The sequence below is a fragment of the Cervus elaphus genome, chromosome 11 (assembly GCF_910594005.1).
Source record: "Cervus elaphus chromosome 11, mCerEla1.1, whole genome shotgun sequence".
Lineage (NCBI taxonomy): Eukaryota > Metazoa > Chordata > Mammalia > Artiodactyla > Cervidae > Cervus > Cervus elaphus.
The window spans coordinates 11,737,719-11,761,300 of record NC_057825.1 but is presented as its reverse complement, the minus strand read 5'-3'; the positions used below and the strand labels follow the sequence as shown (position 1 = coordinate 11,761,300).

The following is a 23,582-nucleotide window of genomic DNA, read 5'->3' as shown; positions in this document are numbered from 1 at the left end:
TCTGTGGACAGTTGGCAGGAAGGCTCTTTTCTAGTCAGCAGCAAAATGAGGGGGAAATGGGACAGTACAATGTATTTTCCATAGACAGATATTTAATTCAATTTTTAAAACTGGCCCTAATCTAACATCATGTTCGTCCTGCTTTCTTGATGTAAAAATATAATTTGTTTTCAAAAATATTGGTGAGAGGATCATTTTTATGTAGTTCCACAAAACTGGTTTTTAAATTTTTATCGGTAAAAACATTCCAAATATTTGGGAACTGCTGAGTTAGAGCATGGTATGGACCTAACTCCATACCAAATGGTATACACCTAACAGAAGCAGAAGATATAAGAAGAGGTGGCAAGAATACACACAAGAACTGTACAAAAAAGATCTTCATGACCCAGATAATCACAATGGTGTGATCACTCACCTAGAGCCAGACATCCTGGAATGTGAAGTCAAGTGGGCCTTAGAAAGCATCACTACGAACAAAGCTAGTGGAGGTGATGAAATTCCAGTTGAGCTATTTCAAATCCTGAAAGATGATGCTGTGAAAGTGCTACACTCAATATGCCAGCAAATTTGGAAAACTCAGCAGTGGCCACAGGACTGGAAAAGGTCAGTTTTCATTCCAATCCCAAAGAAAGGCAATCCTAAAGAATGCTCAAACTACCACACAATTGCACTCATCTCACACGCTAGTAATGTTCAAAATTCTCCAAGTCAGGCTTCAGCAATACATGAACCGTGAACTTCCAGTTGTTCAAGCTGGTTTTAGAAAAGGCAGAAGAACCAGAGATCAAATTGCCAATATCCACTGGATCATCGAAAAAGCTAGAGAGTTCCAGAAAAACATCTATTTCTGCTTTATTGACTACGCCAAAGCCTTTGACTGTGTGGATCACAATAAACTGTGGAAAATTCTGAAAGAGATGGGCATACCAGACCACCTGACCTGCCTCTTGAGAAACCTGTATGCAGGTCAGGAAGCAACAGTTAGAACTGGACATGGAACAACAGACTGGTTCCAAATAGGAAAAGGAGTACATCAAGGCTGTATATTGTCACCCTGCTTATTTAACTTATATGCAGAGTACATCATGAGAAACGCTGGGCTGGAAGAAGCACAAGCTGGAATCAAGATTGCCGGGAGAAATATCAATAACCTCAGAGATGCAGATGACACCACCCTTAAGGCAGAGAGTGAAGCGGAACTAAAAAGCCTCTTGATGAAAGTGAAAGAGGAGAGTGAAAAAGTTGGCTTAAAACTCAACATTCAGAAAACTAAGATCATGGCATCTGGTCCCATCACTTCATGGCAAATAGATGGGGAAACAATGGGAAGAGTAACAGACTTTATTTTGGGGGGCTCCAAAATCACTGCAGATGGTGACTGCAGCCATGAAATTAAAAGATGCTTACTCCTTGGAAGGAAAGTTATGACCAACCTAGATAGCATATTAAAAAAGAGACATTACTTGGCCAACAAAGGTCCGTCTAGTCAAGGCTATGGTTTTTCCAGTGGTCATGTATGGATGTGAGAGTTGGACTGTGAAGAAAGCTGAGCACCGAATAACTGATGCTTTTGAACTGTGGTGTTGGAGAAGACTCTTGAGAGTCCTTTGGACTGCAAGGAGATCCAACCAGTCCATCCTAAAGGAGATAAGTCCTGGCTGTTCACTGGAAGGACTGATGCTGAAGCTGAAACTCCAATACTTTGGCCACCTCATGCGAAGAGTTGACTCATTGGAAAAGACCCTGATGCTGGGAGGGACTGGGGGCAGGAGGAGAAGGGGACGACAGAGGATGAGATGGCTGGATGGCATCACCGACTCGATGGGCATGAGTTTGAGTAAACTCCGGGAGTTGGTGATGGACAGGGAGGCCTGGTGTGCTGTGATTCATGGGGTCACAAAGAGTCGGACATGACTGAGCGACTGAACTGAACTGAGTTAGAGCATTCAAGAGAAGCATCATAAAGAGGTAGAACCTAAAGTGACCACTGCAGAATGAACAGGATTTAGCTAGCTGGGGAGGAAAGAGATTTTTAATCAAGGGGAAGAGGCTGCACAGAGTACAGAGGTATGAATGTTCATATAAAATTTGAAAAATAAGCAACTAAATCTGATTAAAACTTGGAAAAACTGCAGCTGCAAATTTCATTTCTGGCAATATGACAAGATAAGTACCTTTCTGAACTTTCACTGAAAACAAGTATAAATAATGGATTTTTTTTTTCATATTCTCAAATAAACACAGTGATGAGCTTACAAGAAAATAAGGAAGATTCAGAAGAAAAACTAAGTGAAGACTGAAACCCAAGAAGGCAATCAAAACACACAAACTAGCTTCCTCCTTGAAGGCATTCACATAGACCCATGCAAGCTTCATTCTCCCAGTTTAATAGGTCTCAAGGAATGCAATACAAAACTAAGATTTAACCTAAGTTGGAAAGTGTAATAGATACCCTTCCCTAATAATTTAAAGTAGAACTACAAAGGTGATCAAGATAAGATACCCATCCATACATTCAGGAACACATGCAGGAACTATAGTGAAAACCACTAGTCTCAAAACTTGGCATTAAGAAAGAAAGGAAAATCTTTCTGCAAGTTCAACCACAAGCTGGCTCTCACAGGGATTGCTACAGAATGGTCAAAAACCCTCAACCCTGGAATTTAAGTTAAAATGGTCACAAACTAAAAGTGGCCACAGGACACTAACAAAGAGAATTACATAATCTTCTCTGGAAAAATTCACTTCAACCTTGGCCTCAAAATAATTTTCACAAAAAGTTCCAGGAATTATGAACTCATGGGCAAAAATTAGAAAACCCTCAGGAAAATAAGCCCATAAGAACTTCAGAAATAAAAGATGGCAGAATCAGACTTCCAGAGACTTCAGATACTTGAATGATAAGTCTGGATAAGCTTAAATGATAAGTTTAAAGAAATAAAAGTGACAAATTAATAAAGAGTAAGAAACTATGACATGATCAAGCAAAATTGAAAAAGAACAAAAAAATTCTCAAAATAAAAGAATAACACAATGCATGGCTTAGAAGCAGAAAAGATACAACCAAAGAGAATTTGTCAATATACAAAATTATATAGAGTAGTATTAAGTGAAAAAATATTTTACAAGAAAGCAAAAGACACAGAAGATAGACACAGAAAATATAAAACTAGTCAGTATTCAAGAGGGGAAAAGAATGGGTTATAACAAACAGCAGGTATTAGAAAACTGGTTTTAACACTCTATTTACCTTCTCAGGTTCTCCTCTTTGCTTAGTACTGGGTCAGAAAATAGCTGAAAATTGACACAATAGACAACAGAACAGACAATAGACACACATTCACTAAACCCAATTAATGCAATTAAATCTCTCAGTCCTCCCACTACAAGGTCTAGACTATAGGTGCACTTATAGGAAGAGCACAGCAGGACAGGGTTAATAAAACCCCACCTTTTTGACCAGCAGAACAAAAAAGGGAGCCCTAGGGAACTGGAGAGACAGAAGAGAGGAAAGCTCAGAAAAATGACCGATAAAGTTGGCTTTGAACTTCAAGACTCACCTCTGAGTCCATCAACAATGTATGAGGGCTCCAACTGGCCCAAATCCCCATCAACACTTGATACTGTCAGCCATTCTATTGACTGTTTGGGGGTTTTCTCAATATTGTTTTAATTTGCATTTTCCTAATGATTAATGCTAAGCATTTTTCATAAGTTTATTCATCTGTATATCTTCTTTGATATCCTTCTTTGATAACATGTCTGTTCAAATCTTTTGCTCATTTTTTTCTACTGGATTGTGTCAAACTGAGTTGTAAGATTCTGTATACTGAGTTTATATATAAATATGTTAGACAATTTTCTATGAAGGCAGCAATGGAAATAGGAAGAACTGATCAAATGTGTGAGTTTTGAGAAGTCTGGCTTGTCTTTTCATTTGCTTAAAGAGTGTCTTTTGATAAGCAAAAGATTTTAAATTTGATGAAGTCCAATTTCTCAATTATTCACATATAGTTTGTTTTTCTATCCTACTCAAGAAGTTTGACAGCACTTTATCAACAGATTGGAGGGACAAGTGATATGTGAGGAATGGAAAAAACTCCCAGATTTCTGCCTTGGATGAATAAATAAATGTAATACCAAATTGAGAGTATCTTCTCAAAGGACATTCATAACCCACCATTAATTCAAATCATCTTTGCTGGATTCCTATTTTCCACTGACCTCCCAACAGCATTCTACATTGCTTACCTATGTCTCTTCTTTTCCCCTAAGTTCAAACCTTGAACCTTATTTTAATATATTCAGTTTGAAAACAACTTCACCTTTCTTATCCATGCCAATGATTTCCAAATCTCTACTCTTTCTTTCTGGTAATAGTGGCATCCAACATTTATTGAGGGCCTTACTCTGTGACAGGCACTAAGCCTGTCTTCTGAATGCCTACTATATATTTCTCTTCAGCCTATCATTAGTTTACACTCAACCCAATTCATCATTCTTGACCTCAATGCCAGTTCTCCCTCCTGACACACCAATTCCTTTCAATGGCACGTTGATGCTCCCAAACTGGAAAACACTGATATTATCGTCTTTCACTTCAGCTTCTCCTCTCTTCCCAAACTCAATGAATTTAGTAGTTCTCCAACTATGTTACCTGAAACACTGGTGTTTTGGAAAACAGACTAAGGTGTCAAATGTGGCCTTTTCCCAATATGGATGAAAAAGCTAAAGTAATATAATTTTAAGTTTTTCTACTGTAAATTTTTCTTAAACCTCTCTCACCTGCTATTCCCTATCTATTCTAAAAAATAATATAAAGTGGTATCTGATTTAGGAAAGAAAAGTGTAGTTTGAAATTTAATATATAAATATTTCACAGTATTCCTCAGAATACCATGATTTGGAGGTACTCCATCACCTGAACATGTTTGAGAACCACTGAACTAATAATGTGCAACTCATATCCCTGCTAATTGTCCTCTCCTGTGCAATATGGAACTTTTCCTATGAGGAAGACAAAACAAGGTGGGAAATGTCAGACCAATTTGGCTGAGAAAAGATTAAGAAATGGGCCATCCAAACACTCTATAAATTTCTTCCTCCTTAATTCTAGCCTATGACTGCCTATTCTCTAGCACCAAAAAGAATAACCAGCTTACAGGCAGAGTAGAAACAACTTTCATTGATCAGTGTCAGAAAGACTAACATTATATACTAGTCACAGCAAGTGAGACCCCCAGGATGCACCCTCCAGTTAAATCAGCATATTCTGAATTGTCTTTTTCTGGTAATAATCAGTATTTACTCTAGGGATAAAGCATAGCAATCTTAGCCTAAGAAAAATACACACAAGTGTAAAAATTTATAATCCCAAGGGGATTTGCCAAAGCCACATGGTTAAGGGATTATCAGTTATTTGGAACCATCACAAACATAAATAGTTGAAAGTTAAATATATAAAAAGACTACTATTTTATGAATGAAGTACAGTCAACACCAAACTTCTGTGTTAGGTTAAACTTTCATTTAATTATTTAGTATTTATTAACTGTGTGCCACACATTGTACAAGTCACTCAAGGTGTAATAGTGAGCAAGACTCTCCCAGCACTTCATGAAGTTTGCAGGCTACAGGAAGACATTCGAAGAAGAGTCATGGCCAAGGCTGATGGGCAGAGTTCCTCCAAGTGTAGCAGAAAGAGTAATGGGGATGCTCAGAGGTTTTTTTCCAGAGTTCTATTTGAGCTAAAACCTGAAGAATGATTAAAAGTTAACCCACGCTATGTGCATGTGCGCTCAGAAGTAGGAAGTGAGGAGTGCTATGGATGAGGCTGGGGTCAGACAAGATTGGAGGAAAGGGGACACTCAGAGTCATATATATATACATATATATATATATATCTAGGTTCCAAATCCAGCTCCACTACTCATAACCCGTGTGTTCTGGGCAAACAGCATCTTTGACTTTGAAAGTGAAAGTGTTAGTCACTCAGCAGTGTCCAACTCTTTGCGACTCCGTGGACTGTAGCCCTTCAGGCTCCTCTGTCTATGGAGTTCTCCAGGCAAGAATAGTGGAGTGGGTAACCATTCCCTTCTCCAGGGAATCTTCCCAACCCAGGGCTCAAATCTACGCCTCCTGCATTGCAGGCAGATTCTTTACTGTCTGAGCCACCCGGGAAGCCCCACTTTATTAGTCAAAGGGGGTACTAACAATTCTTATCTGGTATGATTATGGTGAAAAATAAATATACTGAATGCAAAGTTATTAGCTTCCCACTTGTTAACTCTGTGACTTTCGGATATTGGAAGTCTTTTTCATCTGCAAGATGGGGATCATAGAAGTACCTACTCCACCAGGCTGTTAATGAAGGTATTAATAAATTCAAAGATTAAGTGTGAAGATTTAATGACTTAACAAATGTAAAGTACTTAGAGTAAATACTAATGTTCAAAAGAATTCAGTTAATGTTAGTCATTATTTTTATATTAATAAGCAGAGTCAAGATCTCAAAGGGTTTTTTAAGTCATGTGAGGTGTGTGGATTTTAATCTGAAAACACAGGAAGCAACTGAAGGATTTTCAGCAGTCAACTGACATAATCAGATTTGCCCTTTGGAAGACTTACTTTGGATACTGATTGAACTGGAGAGAGACAAGAGTGGTAGAAAGCGTCGGTCAAGAGAAGTTACAGTCATTAAGGTAAGAGAGAACGGTGGCCCGGACCAAGAGAGGATAGCAGTGCAGACAGAGACAAGCGCATGAATCAACAAGCTGATGTCTGGATTTAGGATGTGAGACGTCCCTAGCATCTTACTGATCTTTCCTTCCCTCCTACCCTCCATCCACCCACTAGATTCATGAAATTTCTTTCGTTCTCAGTACTTGTGACTCTGTAACTGACTCCCAGACTATACCTAAAGATATAGTTTCTTATGACCTTCAGGTCCAAATTTTAACTGCCCTTGGAGAGCTCCCCACAGATAGTAACCTCACTCAATATAACCCAAATCAATCAAACCAATGATTCATTTCCCCAGAAACATCTCAATTTCCTTATTTTTAATGCTGGCTCTGCCACCTTTTTCTCTCAGTTACCCAGGCTACAAATTCTGCAGTCATAATCCATCTGGTCATGAAGACTTTCTGATCTTCTGATACTATGCCTTGACAATTCTCATTGATATCTGAACTACTAAAAATAAAGGCATATGTGATGCAAAATAAAAGGAAACATCCTAGTATCAGCCCTCATTACCTCTCTTTTAATATAACAGGTTAATTTTTCTTCCCACCTTCAGCCACTTTACCCTTCAATCCTGATTATTATACTCATGGATCACTCACACACACACATGCACACACTGTAATAGGCAGGGGGAGCTACCTGATATCTTGACTTTCTTTTTAAAGTAGTTATATTGGTTATAATAATTATACACAAAAAGTACAGTGAGAACAGAGACAAAAATAACTCTAATGGAATACACTCTGGGAATTTTAGTTCTTTTGCATGTTATCAGTTGAAAGTATGAGAGTATCAGGCAGTAAGGGAATAAAATTCTACCTCACTAGTGCAAACACCTGCTAGTCTCTAGAATTCAACTGAGAACAATGAACATGAACCAGTTCTTCAACTGCAGACCTGAGAAAGGATCTCACTGTCAGCTGTGGGCATAAAGAACAGTACTCATGGTACCCCATCCATCCCACCTGTGGCAAACAGCAAAACTAGATACAGTCCACCTTGCTCAAAGGCATATGGAAAATAGAACACCTATTATAAATATTGCAAATGGAAAGAGAACATCATCTCTTGGAGAACAAATATACTTCTGAAAAAGATTAACATATTTCAGGAAAGTGGCATATTTTAATAGAGCAGAAACATGACTTCAACAAAACAGAAACAAGGGAGAGAAAAAGAAGATAAAAAGACAACAAATGCGAGCCTTTTAAATAAGGATGAAGGAAAAGGAGTGACTTCCAAGAAGAATAAAAGAGCATGGTATTAGACACATTACCTATGGTATGTGGTATTCCTGCCAAAATGTTTAAACATGAACTTTTAACATTAAAACAGATCCCCCCCAAAAAATAACAGATCCCAAATGGAGGACTTTTAAAGAAAACAATGGTCAGGATTCTTTAAAAAGTCAATGTCAGAGAAAAGAAAAAGAGAAAGTAGAAGAACTGTCTTAGATGAAAGGGCACTAGAGACATGACAGCTAAATACAATATATGGTCCCTAGCGGGACTCAGGCTCAGAAATGAAAGGCTGCGAAAGACAGTATTGGAACTGGAAGAATTTAAATATAAATTTTATGTTAGATATATTATTGTATGAATGCAAAATCTCTTCATGGATAAAAGAATTGTGGTTTTATAGAAGAATATACTCGTTCTTAGGAGATATAGGCTAAAATACTAAGAGATAAAACATCATGATGACCAGAACTTGAATTGATCAAAAAAATAAAATAATATCTGTGTATATAACAGAGAAGGGGGAGTGAGTATGAACGTGGAAGGTGGAAGCGAGGGATTATCTATCCCCTGATATTATAGGGAAACACAAATAAGCATTTTCCTGTTCTCATTTCTCATTACTTATGAGTAATACCTAATTTCCTTAAATTCAATAGAGACTTCCCTTGCTTATCCAAAAATCAGTAACCACTGATAACTTTTTACACTAAAAAAAAAAAAAAACCATTTCTTTAACAGTTTTTTAAGACAGTCCTCTTTCTCATAAAGCCAGCATAATCTTGATACCAAAATCTAACAAGAACATTACAAAAAAGAAAAATTATAGTCAAAATCTCTTATGACTACAAATGCAAACAAAAAAATAAAATACTAGTTAACTGAATCCAGCAATACGTATAAAAAGGATATCATGACCAAACAGGTTTATCCCAGGAATGCAAAGTTACATATTTGAAAATAAATGTAGTTCACTTCATTAAAAAAGGGGGTTGAAAGGGATCAAAAAATCATCTCAGTAGATGCAGAAAATGTATTTGATAAAACTGAACAGCCATTCATGACGATAGCAACTGGCAACCTGAAACACCAACTGATGAAGACCAAAAAAAAAAAAAAAATTCCAACAAAAGTCAGCTCTAACTGAAGGGCCTAAGAAGGGGCCACCTAACAAGTCAGAAAACTTTCAGGAAATAACTACCAAACAATACAGCCAAACACCACAGAAAAACCTGTATGGTCCCACCCTCACTCGAGTCAGCAAAGGACACAGGGAAGCAACTTAGATTTCTACCTTTGCCAGGCTGTGCTGAAGTATCCCATCCACCCACCCCCTGCCAGTGTGGTGTCAGAGAAAATCAACGCAGGGAACCAGGGCTTTCCTTACACCCGCTGCACAGCAGCGAGGACTCTCACAAGGTTTCAGTGGAGACGGTGGAAAGCCTGGACCTCCATACTCACATGGCAGTAATTGAGGCCATAGCGGGAGCAGCAACAAGGCACCACTGCACCCAGCCAGGGAAATACTGGTGGAGGCCTCCTGGGAACCAGAACTCCCACCTCAGCCCTGCAGTAAAAGGGAATTCTGCACCCTAGGTGTCAATGCAGACTGAACATGAAACCTAGTCATATACCTCAATCTGACAATATGAAGGCAGAGTGCCGTCTTCCCCTTCCGGAGCAGTGTCATAGCGAGCCAGTTAAAAGACAGTGGGAAAATAAACTTCAAAGCTCTGCAGGAAAATTTTCCAACCTAGAACTCTATGACCATACAAACCATCAATCAAGTGTGAAGAAGCAGACTTTTTTCAGACATGAAAAGACTTGCAAGAACTCAAATGCACACTTTTCACAAGTCCACTTGTGTGACTGCCTCCTATAAAAACTTAAATCTGTCCTCTAGAAAACAAAATAACACAGGGGCCAGGAAATAATGAAGTAGGGGAGTGGTGAAGGGACATTCCAAGATTATAACAACATAGCTGACTTTATACAGATCAACAGGAAGTTAGGAAGAAACCATTAGGAAAAAGGAAGAAAAAAAAAGAGCCCCAATAAAACTGCAAGTATGACTGCAAGTTTGGAAAAAATTAACGATATGGTGAAGTAATGCGAGAGAGGGAAAAAAGGAATTTAAAAACTTGGGGAAGGAGGACGATTTTTTTTAAATCAAAATTCAAATATGACTCTTTCCCAGTCTTACTTTCTGGGCTGCCAGCAGCAGTGCAGCACATACGGCCAAGTCCAAGAACCACATCACACATAACCAATTACAAAATGGCATCAATAAACCCTAATCACAATGACTTTTTTTTAAGGAGGAGGAACCTAAGTTCCTAAGGATCTTGAACTTTTTCAAGAAACACAAGAATGCTCTAAAGAAGATGCACACCAATAAGACAAAGGCCATCAAAGCCTTTAACAGGCTCAAGATCCTGAAAAGCATCAGTCCTAAAAGCTTGGGAGACAAGCTGTAGCAGTGACACTGCTCTGCTGATCTGGGGCTACCGCAAGGTCAAAGTCAAAAGCCAAGGCTCAGGCTCCCAAAGGTGCCCTAGCCCTCACAAAGGCTGCAAGTAGAGGTTTCAGGTTGCCAATAGGAGGATGGAAGCTTACTCATGTGATGTCTTGGGCTGCTCTTTACACAAGGCTGTTGTCCTCGAGCTATTTTGTACATGTAAATGTAAAATATATACACATAGCCAGATACAAAACAAATTTAGCATAACTTTAAATTCTAAGTGGATTATAAAAGGTTATATGACCTTGATGTTAAGAACATTCTATGTCAAATGAGATCATGACAATGCACCAAAAAAAAAGAAAATGTTATTCTAGCACCCTACATGGCCTATGCTAAACAATATTTAAATATTCATAACACAATCTTTAGAGTTAACCTAAAGATAAATAATGGAAAACTTGGTCCTGGTCATGGATCGGAACTAAAATGAGCTATCTTTCCCTTAGAAAGTGGGCGTCAAAAGACACTATTGAAAATCAATGGAATAAAAACTATACTACATTAAAATACAATCATTATAAAAATTAGAAATATAGATACATATATAACAGCAGAAGAGGAAGAGAGACATATTATAAAGGTACTCATCATCTTCCATTTCAGAGTGTCAACAAATACTGTCTAAAGTTAATTTAATTAAGAGATAGAGATTTATCTGAGGGTTATATGTTAACCAACAGAAGAACTAAAAATCAGTTAATAGAGGCTGTTTCTGAAGAAGTGCAGTGTAGGGTAAAGAATTATTACTCTTCATCATGAGCTCTTACAAACGATTTGATTTGTTATCACACACATTAAGAGCTCTGACTAAAATAATTTTTAAAGTTTGACAAACACATTTTGTTGGTGAAGCTGTAAGGCAACAAGGCACTATCATATGTGGGAATATGAAATGGCTCAATCTGTGTGGAGGAGAATTTGACACTTTTTACTAAAGTTTTATTATACTACTTTACAATTTTTTTTTAATATTTATTTATTTGGTCTTAGGTGCAGAATGTGGGATCTTTTTAGTTGCAGCATGTGAACTCTTAGTTTGTGGCATTTGGGATCTGGTTCCTTGACCACAGATCGAACTCAGGCCCCCTGCACTGGCAGCAAAGAGTCTCAGCTACTGGACCACCAGAGAAGTTCTTTTATAATTTTACTAAAGTAACATTACATATAAATTTACTCCTTGACCCAGCAATACCACTTCTAAAAATCTATCCCAATGATATAATGGGAGAAATACAAAAAGGGACATACACAAGACTATTTATTACAGCTCATTTATAATAGCACTGGGAGCAACCTAAATGAGCATCAGCGTGAGACTGGTTGAAAAACCCATGACCATCCATCCACTGGAATACTATGCTGTCCCCACAGAGAAATGAGAATGACCTCTATATACTATTAAAAGTTAACTCTTGACAGGGAATAAAATGAGAAAAGTAAAGGAGAAAAAAGTGTACATAGAATACTATAATTTGTCTGAGAGTTGTTGAGGGGAGGGAATATATTGATGTATTTACCTTTTTTCTAACAAAATTTAAAAAAAAAATTTTTTTTAACTTGCAACCTACAGAGGGAAGAAACAGGGTGATGTGTGGAGGATAGACATTAGACTTTTCTGAATATACCTTTTTTGCAGATTTGGCTCTGAAACCATGGAAGTATTTTATGTAATTATAAAACAAAATTATTTTTTAAAAGCAATCCCAAAAGATCAAAAGAAAAAAAAACAACTAAGAATTGAGTTGGTGACACAACCACTGAGAAAGAAATCATTTCTAGTGGTTTCACAACAGTAAATTGACTATACAATCCTAGTCCACATATATTCCAAGGACAAAAAGAATCACCAAATTGAAAAAACACACCTGTCTTCAGTATATACTGTTGGTAATGTTGGTATTGCTGTTGAGTTTCATGGATATGGTGGGATAAAGCAAAAAGAGTACTTCTGCTGGCATCATTGGAAATCAGAACTTTTGACATGAGTGATAAGAGATTCAGATGTAAGAATAATGAGGTTAAGTTAAAATGCATTAGTCTTGAGTTGTAAATATCAATATGAACATGTGATATAGTTTACCTTAAAAATACACACATACACACACACAACTTTCTAGTTCTGATCCCTGGAGGAGCCTAGAAATAATGACTGACCAGTAGGAAAAAAAAAAAAAAAGTTCTAAAACCTAGACTGAAATCTCTAACACCACCTCCCACCAAAAAGAAGCAAGACTCCTTAGAGAAACAGCAGAAAACAGGTCTGGAGCAGGAAACATACAAGATGAACCTGGAACATCTAGGTCATCACACCAAAAGACAAGGGAACTATTAAAAACTACTGGGATTCTGTCAAAAGGACTCTAGACGTTAACCTGAAGAAGCTTCCACTAGACAAAAATAGGGCAAATTAACATCCATGAGGATAACTACAGTAAAGTGAAATATAACAAACAGGTTTAAATCTATTATTATGTGTTTAAAGTGATACTCAGAAAGAAAAAAATCAGTCACCCTGGGAAAATGCTAGAAAACAGTTTGAAAAATGAACAAAATGAATCAAATATTATGCCTTTCCCATATGAACTGCACCTCAGGGTGACCAAATAGTTGATATGCAGTTTTTATTTACAGAAGTATTCTAGTTAATATTAAGAAGAAATGATGAAAGTAAAATCATTTTATAACCTCTAATAAATTAATGGATCAAAAAGAGATAGCCAGACATAATTTGCTTCAAAATAATCAAGGACTAGAAGGCAGAGAAGAGTTATGGTCAGTTATCTATAAATGGAACTAAGAAAGCCATAAATTAATAAGTGCTGAAACTAAGTGATGGGCATTTGGGGACTCATTACACTATTCTCTCTGCTTTCATAATGTTTCAATTTTTCCAAAATAAAAAATGATAATTTTAAGTATTCAGAAAAAAAGGAATGAAGTTATATTTAAAAGAGTAGAAGTGAACAGTGATACCATCTAAATAGATGAACATAAATGGAGTAAAACTTTTCTAAAACTGAATAAAATTTTCAATTACTGATGAGAGAGGAGGCACAAAATATTCTTAAATGTTATTATAATTTTAATTATTTGTATGCTCATCTTGTCTCTGAGTAGACTTAAAAGTTTTTCTCCCAACCAGTAAGAGGACTAGCGCTTTGCATATACCAGGATCACAAACCTTCAAATAAATTCAGTAAAATATACAACACATCATCCTAACACACTCAAAGAAAAAGCAAATACTTAGTCTTAAAAAAAAAAAAAAAAGCTATAAAAAGGAACACCTGCTTTGAGAATTTTTTTTTAACTTCAGATTGCTCAGACAAGTATGTCCCATTCACTCCAAACAATATTAATGAGGGCTGCCATCAGGTGGCTCAGTGATAAAGGATCTGCCTGCTAACGCAGGAGACTTGGGTTGGATCCCTCGGTCGAGGAGATGCCCTGGAGAAGAAAATGGCAACCCACTGCGGTTTTCTTACCTGGGAAATCCCATGGACAGAGCTGTCTAGTGGGCTACAGTCCATGGGGTCGCAAGAAACAGATATGACTTGGCGACTACACGACGTTTACCAAACAGCTAACTAAACAGCTATTTTTCTGCTGAAAGTGTTAGTCGTCTAGTCGTGTTTGACTCTTTGAGACACCAGGGAGACTAGCCCACCAGGCTCTGTCCATGGAATTCTCCAGGCAAGAATACTGGAGTGGGTAGCTAATCCTCAGGACAACTCTAAAGGTAGATTAGCTTCCTTTCATAAATTAAAAAATCTGAGGCTCAGAAACTTAGAACTCAGATGGTGATTGTGAGTGCTTGTGGGAACTCAAACCGAGGGTCTCCGAGGCCCACACTGCCCTCACTCCTATCAGGCCCTGGAGTACAGTAACTATGTACTTGGAATGAAACAGTATCTTTACCAAGATTGGTTTCCTTCCTCCTATTTATTCACACAGCCTAGGCGAGATCAATGCAACATCCCTGAAACCTTTCCTGTAGCTAAAGTAAATTCAAAAGTTTATTTTTTCTCTCTTCCTAAAACCTAAGGTGGACAGATTTCCCCTCAGCAACTCGGGCAAGCCCACTTGAAGTCTTACTCATCTAACCGAGCACATGCATTCACTCTGGCACCCTTAAAGATTTCTTTTTTTCTCACCACAGACTAAAATGCCTTCTCCAAATTATAACTTTTCACTTTTCCTCAGAAAAGCAAACATATTATATAACCAGTGCTCACCTTCCAAACACTCATTTATAACTTTGCTAACCCTGGCAAGTCATCTTTGATTCTTCTCTCACCTCTTGTAACTTGTCACCAAGTCTTGTCAATTCTACCTAAAATCTCTCTCAAAGTTGTCCTTTTTCTTTCAAAAACTAAAACCTCACTTCAGGCCTTGATCTTCTGCCATATAAACTAAACACAGTTCTATAAACCAGGGTTCTCCAATTTTTTTCCATGAATTCTTCCCTATGGGTAAAAAAACTTGAGCATACATCTATGTATTTTTATAAATTATAAGAACGCCTTACTATACAAATCTATAGTATATTATTAGAAAACACAGAAACAGAAATTTTGAAAGTTATGAAAGTCAAAGAAAGTGAAACTGAAAGTCACTCAGTCGTGTCCGACTCTTTGCGACCCCATGGACTATACAGTTTAATTCTCCAGGCCAGAATACTGGAGTGGATAACCTTTCCCTTCTGCAGGGGACCTTCACCCAGGACCAAATCCAGGTCTACCATCTTGCAGGCATATTCTTTACCAGCTAAGCCACAAGGGAAGCCCAAGAATACAGGAAAGCGTAGCCTATCCCTTCTCCAGCAGATCTTCTGGACCCAGGAATCAAACCCGGGTCTCCTGCATTGCAGGTGGATTCTTTACCAACTGAGCTAGCAGAGAAGCCCTTTGAAGTTGATATAGAAACAAATATAGATTCTAACATGTTCTTTTCACACCACAGTGGATCATGCTGCACAAGACTGAGATATTGCTGTTCTAAACTACTGCTGCCAAAGTAATATTCCTAAAAACCCAAATCTGATCATATTACATTCCCAACTCAATCCTTCAATAGCATCAGGTCGCAGTGGCACAAACCTGCTTTTTCACCTTTATCACCTATAATCTTTATGCACGTATTCTGCATTTCAGCTACACCTGTAATCTCCCTATGTCTTTTAAAAACACAATTCATCTGGAATGTCCTTATGCTTAATGTATACAACAGTATCTCTAGGAGAAAAATACATTCTAAATGTCATAACCAAATTAATTACAAGTGAACTTTGCGGATATAACCTATCCCTTTGGGGATATAATGCATATGTTTTCTTATTTCCTTTATTTGGTTCCTTTTCAAGTCCAAAACACTTGGAAAGAATGGATATGGATCCCAACTAAAGTAGGGCCAACTTTATTTTGTTTCCTTTGGTTTATTTTTCTTCATTGTTTATCTTTCCATTTCTCAACAAAATCCTTTTAACCAAAAAGGATATTTCAAATCCAGAGATTAGTTCCCGCTAGAGCCAGGTAAAAGACTAAACTTTGCAACTCACAATAAGAATTCCAGCTGGAGAAATATTGTATGACATGCCTTATATGTGGATTCTAAAAAGAAATGATACAGATGAACTTACAAAACAGAAAGACACTCACAGACTTAGAGAACAAACTTATGGTTGCCAGTGAGAAGGACAGAGGAAAGAAATAGTTAGGAAGTTTGGGATGGACGTGTACACTCTGCTATATCTAAAATGAATAACCAACAAGGACCTACTTACTATATAGCACAGGGAACTCTCTGCTTAAAGTTACATGGCAGCCTGGATGGGAGGGGAGTTTGGGAGAATGGATACATGTGTATGTATGGCTGAGTACCTTCATGTTCACCTGAAAGTATCACATTGTACCCCAAAACAAAATAAAAAGTTTCAAAAAAAAAGTTTAAAACCCTTTTGTGGGGTTTTTGGCCACAAAAGGAATTTCAGCTGGGCCCTTACACACAAATTTAACAGTCTGGAAAAAAAACTTTTTCCTACAGCAATACTTTGCCTGTTTTAACCTTCCTGTCTGCTGTGCAAACCCCTCCAAGTTGATGGCAACGGCTCAGACTAGAATAATGGAGTTGCAGCAAAACGTTTTCCAGAAAAGTCATGAAAATTCAAGGGACTATCTCTGGGTGCTAATAATGGAGAACTCAGTCTCTAGCAAGACTTTTTAAAGTTTTTTTTGTTGTTTTTTTTTTAATGTGTAACATTTGTAGAAGTCTTTATTGCACCTGTTACAATCCTGCTTCTGTTTCATGTTTGGGATTTTTGGCCATAAGGCATGTGGAAAAGCTCCCCAACCAGGAATCGAACCTGCACCCCCTGCACTGGAAGGCAAAGTCTTAAGCACTGGACCACCAGGGAAGCCCCTCTAGGAAGACTTTTGTTCCACCACCACCAGTCTGTGTACTCTCTCCTACGGAGACTGAAAGGGGAGCACCGTGGTGGAGAGAGGAAAGAGAAGAAGTGTTAGAGGGCCCTGGAGAGGAAGTCACATTTCAACTCCTACTCTTATCCCACAGAAGGAAGATATGTCAGCTGTGCTACACAAAGAAGCCAGTCTGTGGTGCATTTTGGTAATGGAATCCCTTAACAGGCTGTTCAAATAAAGCCCAGAGCAGAGCAATCTTAAAAAGCCAAAGCTGATTCTCTGTATCAGAAAACAATGATGGGCTTATCCCCACTTTCCAGTCATATAACTTCCCCTGTTCTTCCTCCAGAAATCCCCCCTCCCTTCTCCAAATCTCACTTTTCTTTCAGTTCCAGTTTCACCCTCTTCTGAGAAACCTATTTTGGTCTACTCTGATCTTTCGTTTTCTATACAATTCTTGAGGGCCAAATCATAACCACAATGAGACACTACTTTACACAAAGTGGTGCAACTGCTTTGGAAAACAGTTTAACAGTTCCTTAAAAAGAGTTACCATATGATCTAGCAATTCCACTCCCAGGTATATACCCAAGAGAAATGAAAACATATGTCCACACAAAATGTTCACAGCAACATTATTCATAACAGTGAAAAAGTGGAAACAACCCAAATACCTAACAACTGATGAATGGATGAATAAAATGTGCTTTATCCATACAATGAAATATTATTCAACAACAAAAAGTAATGGAATATTCACATATAATATGGATAAACTTGGGAATCATCATGTTTAATGAAAGACAAAGAATTATATGTTATTCCATTTATATGGTAATGCCTAAAATTGACAAATCCATAGCAACTATAAATAGATCAGTGATTGCCTAGGGCTAAGAGGGTTTGGGGGGAACAGGAAGTGACCACTAATGTATATGGAGTTTCTTTCTGGAGTGATGAAAATGTTCTGGGACTTGGATAGTGGTATTTGTAAGTATACTGAAAACCATTTAATTATATACTGTAAAAGAATAAGCTTTACAGTATGTGAATTATATCTTAATAAAGTTGTTTGCAGATTACTGCAGCCTACAGGTAGGCCCTGCTCAGGGCCCCAGCCTCCCTGCCACCAGTCACTACCTAAACCCACTATCAGCTCCTGATAATGCCTAAGGTTTTCTTGCCTCAAGGTGGGCATATGCTCTTCTGTCTGGAATGCAGTCTTGTGAGTCTCTTTACATGACTAATGACTTATCAACTGAAAAATCATCTCCACAGTAAGCTCTTCCTCACTGTGCTTCAGTCACTCAGTCGTGTCCAACTCTTTGTGACCCCATGGAATGTAGCAAGCCGGGCTCCTCTGTCCATGGGATTCGCCAGGCAAGAATACTGGAGTGGGTCACCATTTCCTCCTCCAGGGTATCTTCCCAACCTGGGAACTGAACCCGTGGCTCCTGCATCTCCTGCACTGTAGGCAGATTATTTACCTCTGAGCCACTGGGGAAACCCCTCTCCCTCACTCAGTTCAGTTGCTCAGTCATGTCTTTGCGACCCCATGGACTGCAGCACGCCAGGCTTCCCTGTCCATCATTAACTCCCGGAGTTTGCTACCAGGCACATAACATAGTACTTCCACCAATTATAATAACAATGATGAATATAACAAGTGTGTGACACTCTTCTTAGTGAGATAGTAAGTAAATGAATGAATGGATAAATTTCTTGGTTACCAACCTCAAAAAGGTCATGGTCTGACAGGGACAGAAGACAGGTATACAGGCTAATGAAGAATAAACACCACCACAAAGCCGAATCGGCTGTCCTGTTCTGACCCAATGCCTTCAAATCTTTGAGTATGCTTTTCTCCAAGCCCATAAATGTCAGGTTTCTTCAAACTCACTTAGAGTACTTCCTTCGATTACTTACAATCCACTTCCTGCCCTTGGTGCCTGGAAACAATTTCTAGGATGTCACCACAAACAATATTAAAACTGCCACAGTTTCCTGCTGTGTGTCTACATTATCAGTTAAATTGCTTTGTATTAACCACATTCCAGTCCACTGGGATCACTCAGACACTAAATAAGATTTAAAGATACCTGTCGAAGGTTGCCAGTTACTGTTTCTCCTTTTACCTCTCTAGATAAATAAATGTCTGCTCAGGTTTAAGGTTAGGAGCTTCTCAGAATGCTACCTGTACACCAGTGACCTTTCCTTTCATCCAAGTGAATATCTGAGGCAAATCAAGGTTCCTTTACTGAGGATGAACTATAAACATTCTTCAGAAAAAATAAATTGCTGCCTAGACCAGGACAATTCAGCTTAAGAGCTTATAAACAGCCTTCCTCCTCAAGAGTTCAAATTGCAAACTGTTACTTTTTAACTCTACATTCATCTAGGAGCCTTTAGCTAGGATCATAATTCAGATCCCAACATATTTCATAAATGCATTCCATAAACTCTTCCTGAACAACCTGATGTATTAGGTACTGGGTCTGACACAAGGAACTCAAAACAAATAAGAAAGTCCCTGCTCTCAACAAAGTTTACGTTGGGCTTAGTATAGGAGACACACAAGGAACTAAAGTTAGTGTTGTGACAGTGATAAATATGGAGGGGGGTCATAGAAACAGATGAAGGACAGCTGACCTAGGTAGGGGAAAGGGTGCACAGATGAAGGACACCTGGCCTAGGCTGAAGAGAGGTAGGTGCAGAGAACTGGCATCAGGGCTGGCATCCAATCTAAGGCCTACAAACCCCAATTCTCTCATTTAAAAAATGGCTAATAGTACCTACATCATTGGGCAGTTGTGAGGATTTGATGAAATGGTTCACATAAAGCATTACTACTATACCTGACACAGAGATTATGCTCCACCACCTTAACTTGAAAGTCTGATCAAGCACTAAATCTCAACACCTGTGCCTAGCAACTCACCTGCTTTAATAATCATATAACAGACACCAGCTTCATAATTACACACAGTATTGTTTTCAATCAACTGTCTTGTTTTAATGAGAGACTGCTGAGTCCTGTTCTGCATGTTCGAAGTCTAATACCTAGAGCTTCAAAACCCTTCTTCTCCATCACCTGAAACACACAGCTCTCTGACATTTCTGGTATAAAATAAAGCAGTCTTCTTAGTCTTTTGATAGAAAAAAGTATAAAAGAAACTAACAATTACTGAGTTTTTAATATGGGTCCAGCAGTCATGTTGATACTATATTTATTGCTCATTATGACTCTGTAATATACAGCCTTCCTCATTTTACCCTCAGGGTAACTGAGGGAGAAAGATGTTATCTGTACAAAGTTTCATAGTCAGCAGACAAAAGTGGAATCTAAATCCAAATCTGATTCCATATTTTTAGCCTGACTGGACCGACCACACAGTATCAGAGATGAGGAAAAAGCACAGGGAGCCTGCTTGGAGGGGCCCCCAAGCTCTCTTCCTCCACCCCCAAGACTGTCCTACACAATGCAGCCTGCACACTCAGGCTTCACCTCAGCCAGGTGAATATCTTGAGCTCAGTCTGTTATTTCCTGTCCGGATGGAATCGATGGTCAATAGTAACCAAAGCCCTGTTTCCTCCAAAAACTAGAGAGGCACCTAAGAAAACCACTTCCTCACCACTTGTCCATCCTCGTTCCTACTTATAGGCAGAAGCTTCATAGTCGACAGTCATCATAAATCAGAACTACTTTTCATAATTTCTCTCTTCATATTCTCTTTCAGCCTACCTCACAGGTGAAACTAACATATTTCCCATGTCTAAGTTTTTACCACCAACCAATCTAGTTTCAATATCAAGAAGGCTATTCTTTATACTAATTTCACACCTAATAGAATTTCACGCATAAGTTCTCTTGCTCAAGCACTCAGATAGAGAGAGATGGGTTCCACAAAACACTGTGGAGAAATGTTTTTGTCAACCTGCAATGTTCAAGAGCAAGACAGACCTGATGCCCAGTCATCTGAACTTCCACTTGGATTTTCATGCTGAGTCTGACACTGACATGCCTCATATCTGGCAAGTTTCTGAACTACTCTGTAACAAGAAGGGCAAGCATCCTCACAAGGATACCCTGCAACTCTAAGGTGGCTTTTGTAAAGTGTTTTTAAGTGCTATTGAAATCCAAGTTTACAACTCTTGCTTGGAAGCAGGAGCTAAACTTGGAGTGCCTCTTTAATCCCAATGCTTCACTACGGGTCTTTTTACCTCCCAAGCTTCTTAAGCCTATTTGGAGCATGCTTCTTTCCCTGCCTCATTTCCACAAAAATCAAGAATTACCAGTGTACTCATCCAACTCTTCCATTTTTATTATCATAATAAGCAAACTTTTCTAGTCTCAGGGCATGCATCTGGTGAATGGAGACCTAAACGAGTCAGGGGACTACAAGGCTGGCCAAAGGTCACACTGCATGGACACCGACTGAACAAGACATGCAGTACTTGAATAATTACTAGATTTCACCCTTAAGGCCCTTCCCCTTTCAAACTTCCCAAGCAAAATTCTCAAAATGCTGAAGTAAACACATTCTTCAGACTTTCTTGTAAGCAGGTTTAAAGTATTCTTTGAAAGCTGTTTTAAGGAAAAGTCTGCACTGTTAACTTTGTTTTTAAGTGCCCTTAAACAATTCTATTACTCATAGAGAAAAAGTGAACATTTGTTAGTGATTAGAGATAAGGCATCTCGTGTTCTGGAACTGAGGAAGGGAGAGGCCGAAAAGACCTGACTGGGAGCGGAGATACAGTCCGAAGCAACACACCCAACAGAGACCGCATAAAAGTTGCACTTTCCAAAGTCAACTTCTACGTCTAGAAAGAAGGCAACAGTGTTTCAATGGGTTCTGAAGTCAGATGTATCAACATTTTCCCCAGAAAACTAACCCCTCACCAGGGACTCCAGATGAATGAATGAGTGAGGGAATTTGCCAGATTGGATTACAAAACCTTTCCAACAATTATCAAGATCAGGTGCTCGGTTACAGCACAGGGGTATCTTCCCTCACAGCCTCTGGCCTTGCTGTGGGGAGACTTGCATAGATAGGAGGGGGAGACAGGAGGAGAGAGAAAAGGGCCTTCTTCCTCCCCAGGTCATCCAGACCTTAAGTCCTTGAGGGGCCCCTCCCTCTGAAAACCTTTCACGACTTTTATGACCCCCCCGCCCCCACCATAGGCCTTAAGCAGCCAAGCTGCCACCTCAGGACTGCCCAACTCTCAGGGGCGCTCCAAACACCCATTTGGGGAGTTGCTTCTGGAGATTTCTCGCCCTCCCCCCAACAGTTGTGTGACCATTTTCAGAGGCTCTCTGTAGCCCCGGGGAGGAGGCCACCTACCTTATAATCAGCTGTTCCCGCCCTCAGGTGAGGAGGGGACACCTGACCACCGGCGCCCTTCCACCCCGCGCGCACCCCGCCCCCGCGCCTCCCTGGATCGTCATGGCAACAGTCCCCCTCCCCGCATGACGCCAGCACGCGGGGCGCCCCTGGGGTCCCGGCAACAAGTCCCCCGCGCGGCCCGAGGCCTGCAGCCCTTGCCCGGCCTCGCCGCCCCTCGCCCGGCCCGGCTCCGCCCAGGCCGACCACACTCACTTGATCCTGGAGCCCATGGTCCCCCGGCCTCCTCATGGGCCCGCGGGCCCCGTTCGGCGCTGCGCTGCGCTGCCCGCCCGCCTGTGGCCGACCGGCCTCCCTCCGGCGCTCTCCCCGCCCCTTCCTCCCTTCCCTCAGGCTGAGCCCGCCCGCTCGAGTCTCGCTCCCCCGCCGCCGCCGCCTCCCGGGGTTAATGCACTCGCTTCAGCCGGGCGAACGCCATGGTCGCCGGCGCGCGTGCCCGGCGCGCGCCTCCCCCTCCGCCTCTCACACCGCCACCCCCTCCCGCCCGCGCCGCCGCCGCCGCCGCTCGCGGGGGCTGCCGGGAACTGTAGTCGGTTCATGGGAGGCGGGGCGCGTGAGGGCGGAGGGGTTAGAGGGGAACCGCGCGTCAGGAGCTCGGTGCATGGTGCCTTCCGGGTGATGGCCCCTAAAGACCTTCCCTCCCACTGTTCTCCTGTAGAAACCAACACCTGCAACCCCCCCAAAAAATGATGTTTATCCCATAGAGACCCTCAAGCTACCATTCCTGTCTTGCGGAGTGCTCCCACCCAGTGGCTCTGGCTTAGAGGTAAACTGTCTCTCACTCAGGCCTCCATGAAAAGACAAGTTTTTTGTTTGAAAACCCCACACCTTCCAATAAGTTCCTTAAGGGAGCCATAGACCCTCTGTCACACCAGCCACTTCCCCAACATGGTTCTTGGTGGAGGCCCTTCCTCTCCCCTTAGACCTTTAAGGAGACCTCACATCCCCACAGGAAAGCCACCTGGGGGCTTCATGGGACCCATTTAGTGGCTCTGCTCTGCCCTACTCTTGAGGACCTCTGCCTCCCTTTATTAGCCCTTTTGGTGGGGGGAGCCCAATACAAAAATCTCATGACACTAAAACAGTATCTGATAGAGATTCAGTCAAGGCAAATGAAGATACTTGAGAGCCAAAATCACCAATCTGCACCCCCTTAGGGCTCACTTTCATGAACACCCCAATATCATCCCCTCTAGGCCTGGAGGAATCCTAAGTGAAAGTTGCTCAGTCGTGTCTGACTCTTTGCAAC

At 40.1% G+C, this 23,582-nt stretch overlaps 1 protein-coding gene across 7 annotated transcripts in view; it reads right to left on the bottom strand.

Annotated features, from left to right (window-relative positions):
- Window positions 1–22,791, bottom strand: part of DENND1A (DENN domain containing 1A) — a 523,231-nt gene extending 500,440 nt beyond the window's left edge. For all 7 annotated transcript variants that reach the window (XM_043916893.1, XM_043916896.1, XM_043916894.1 and 4 more), the window contains exon 1: window positions 22,529–22,791. In XM_043916893.1, coding sequence (XP_043772828.1) covers window positions 22,529–22,545 — 17 coding nt within the window. In that variant the 5' untranslated portion in view covers window positions 22,546–22,791. The remainder of the gene's footprint in view (window positions 1–22,528) is intronic.
- Window positions 22,792–23,582: the final 791 nt, after the last annotated feature.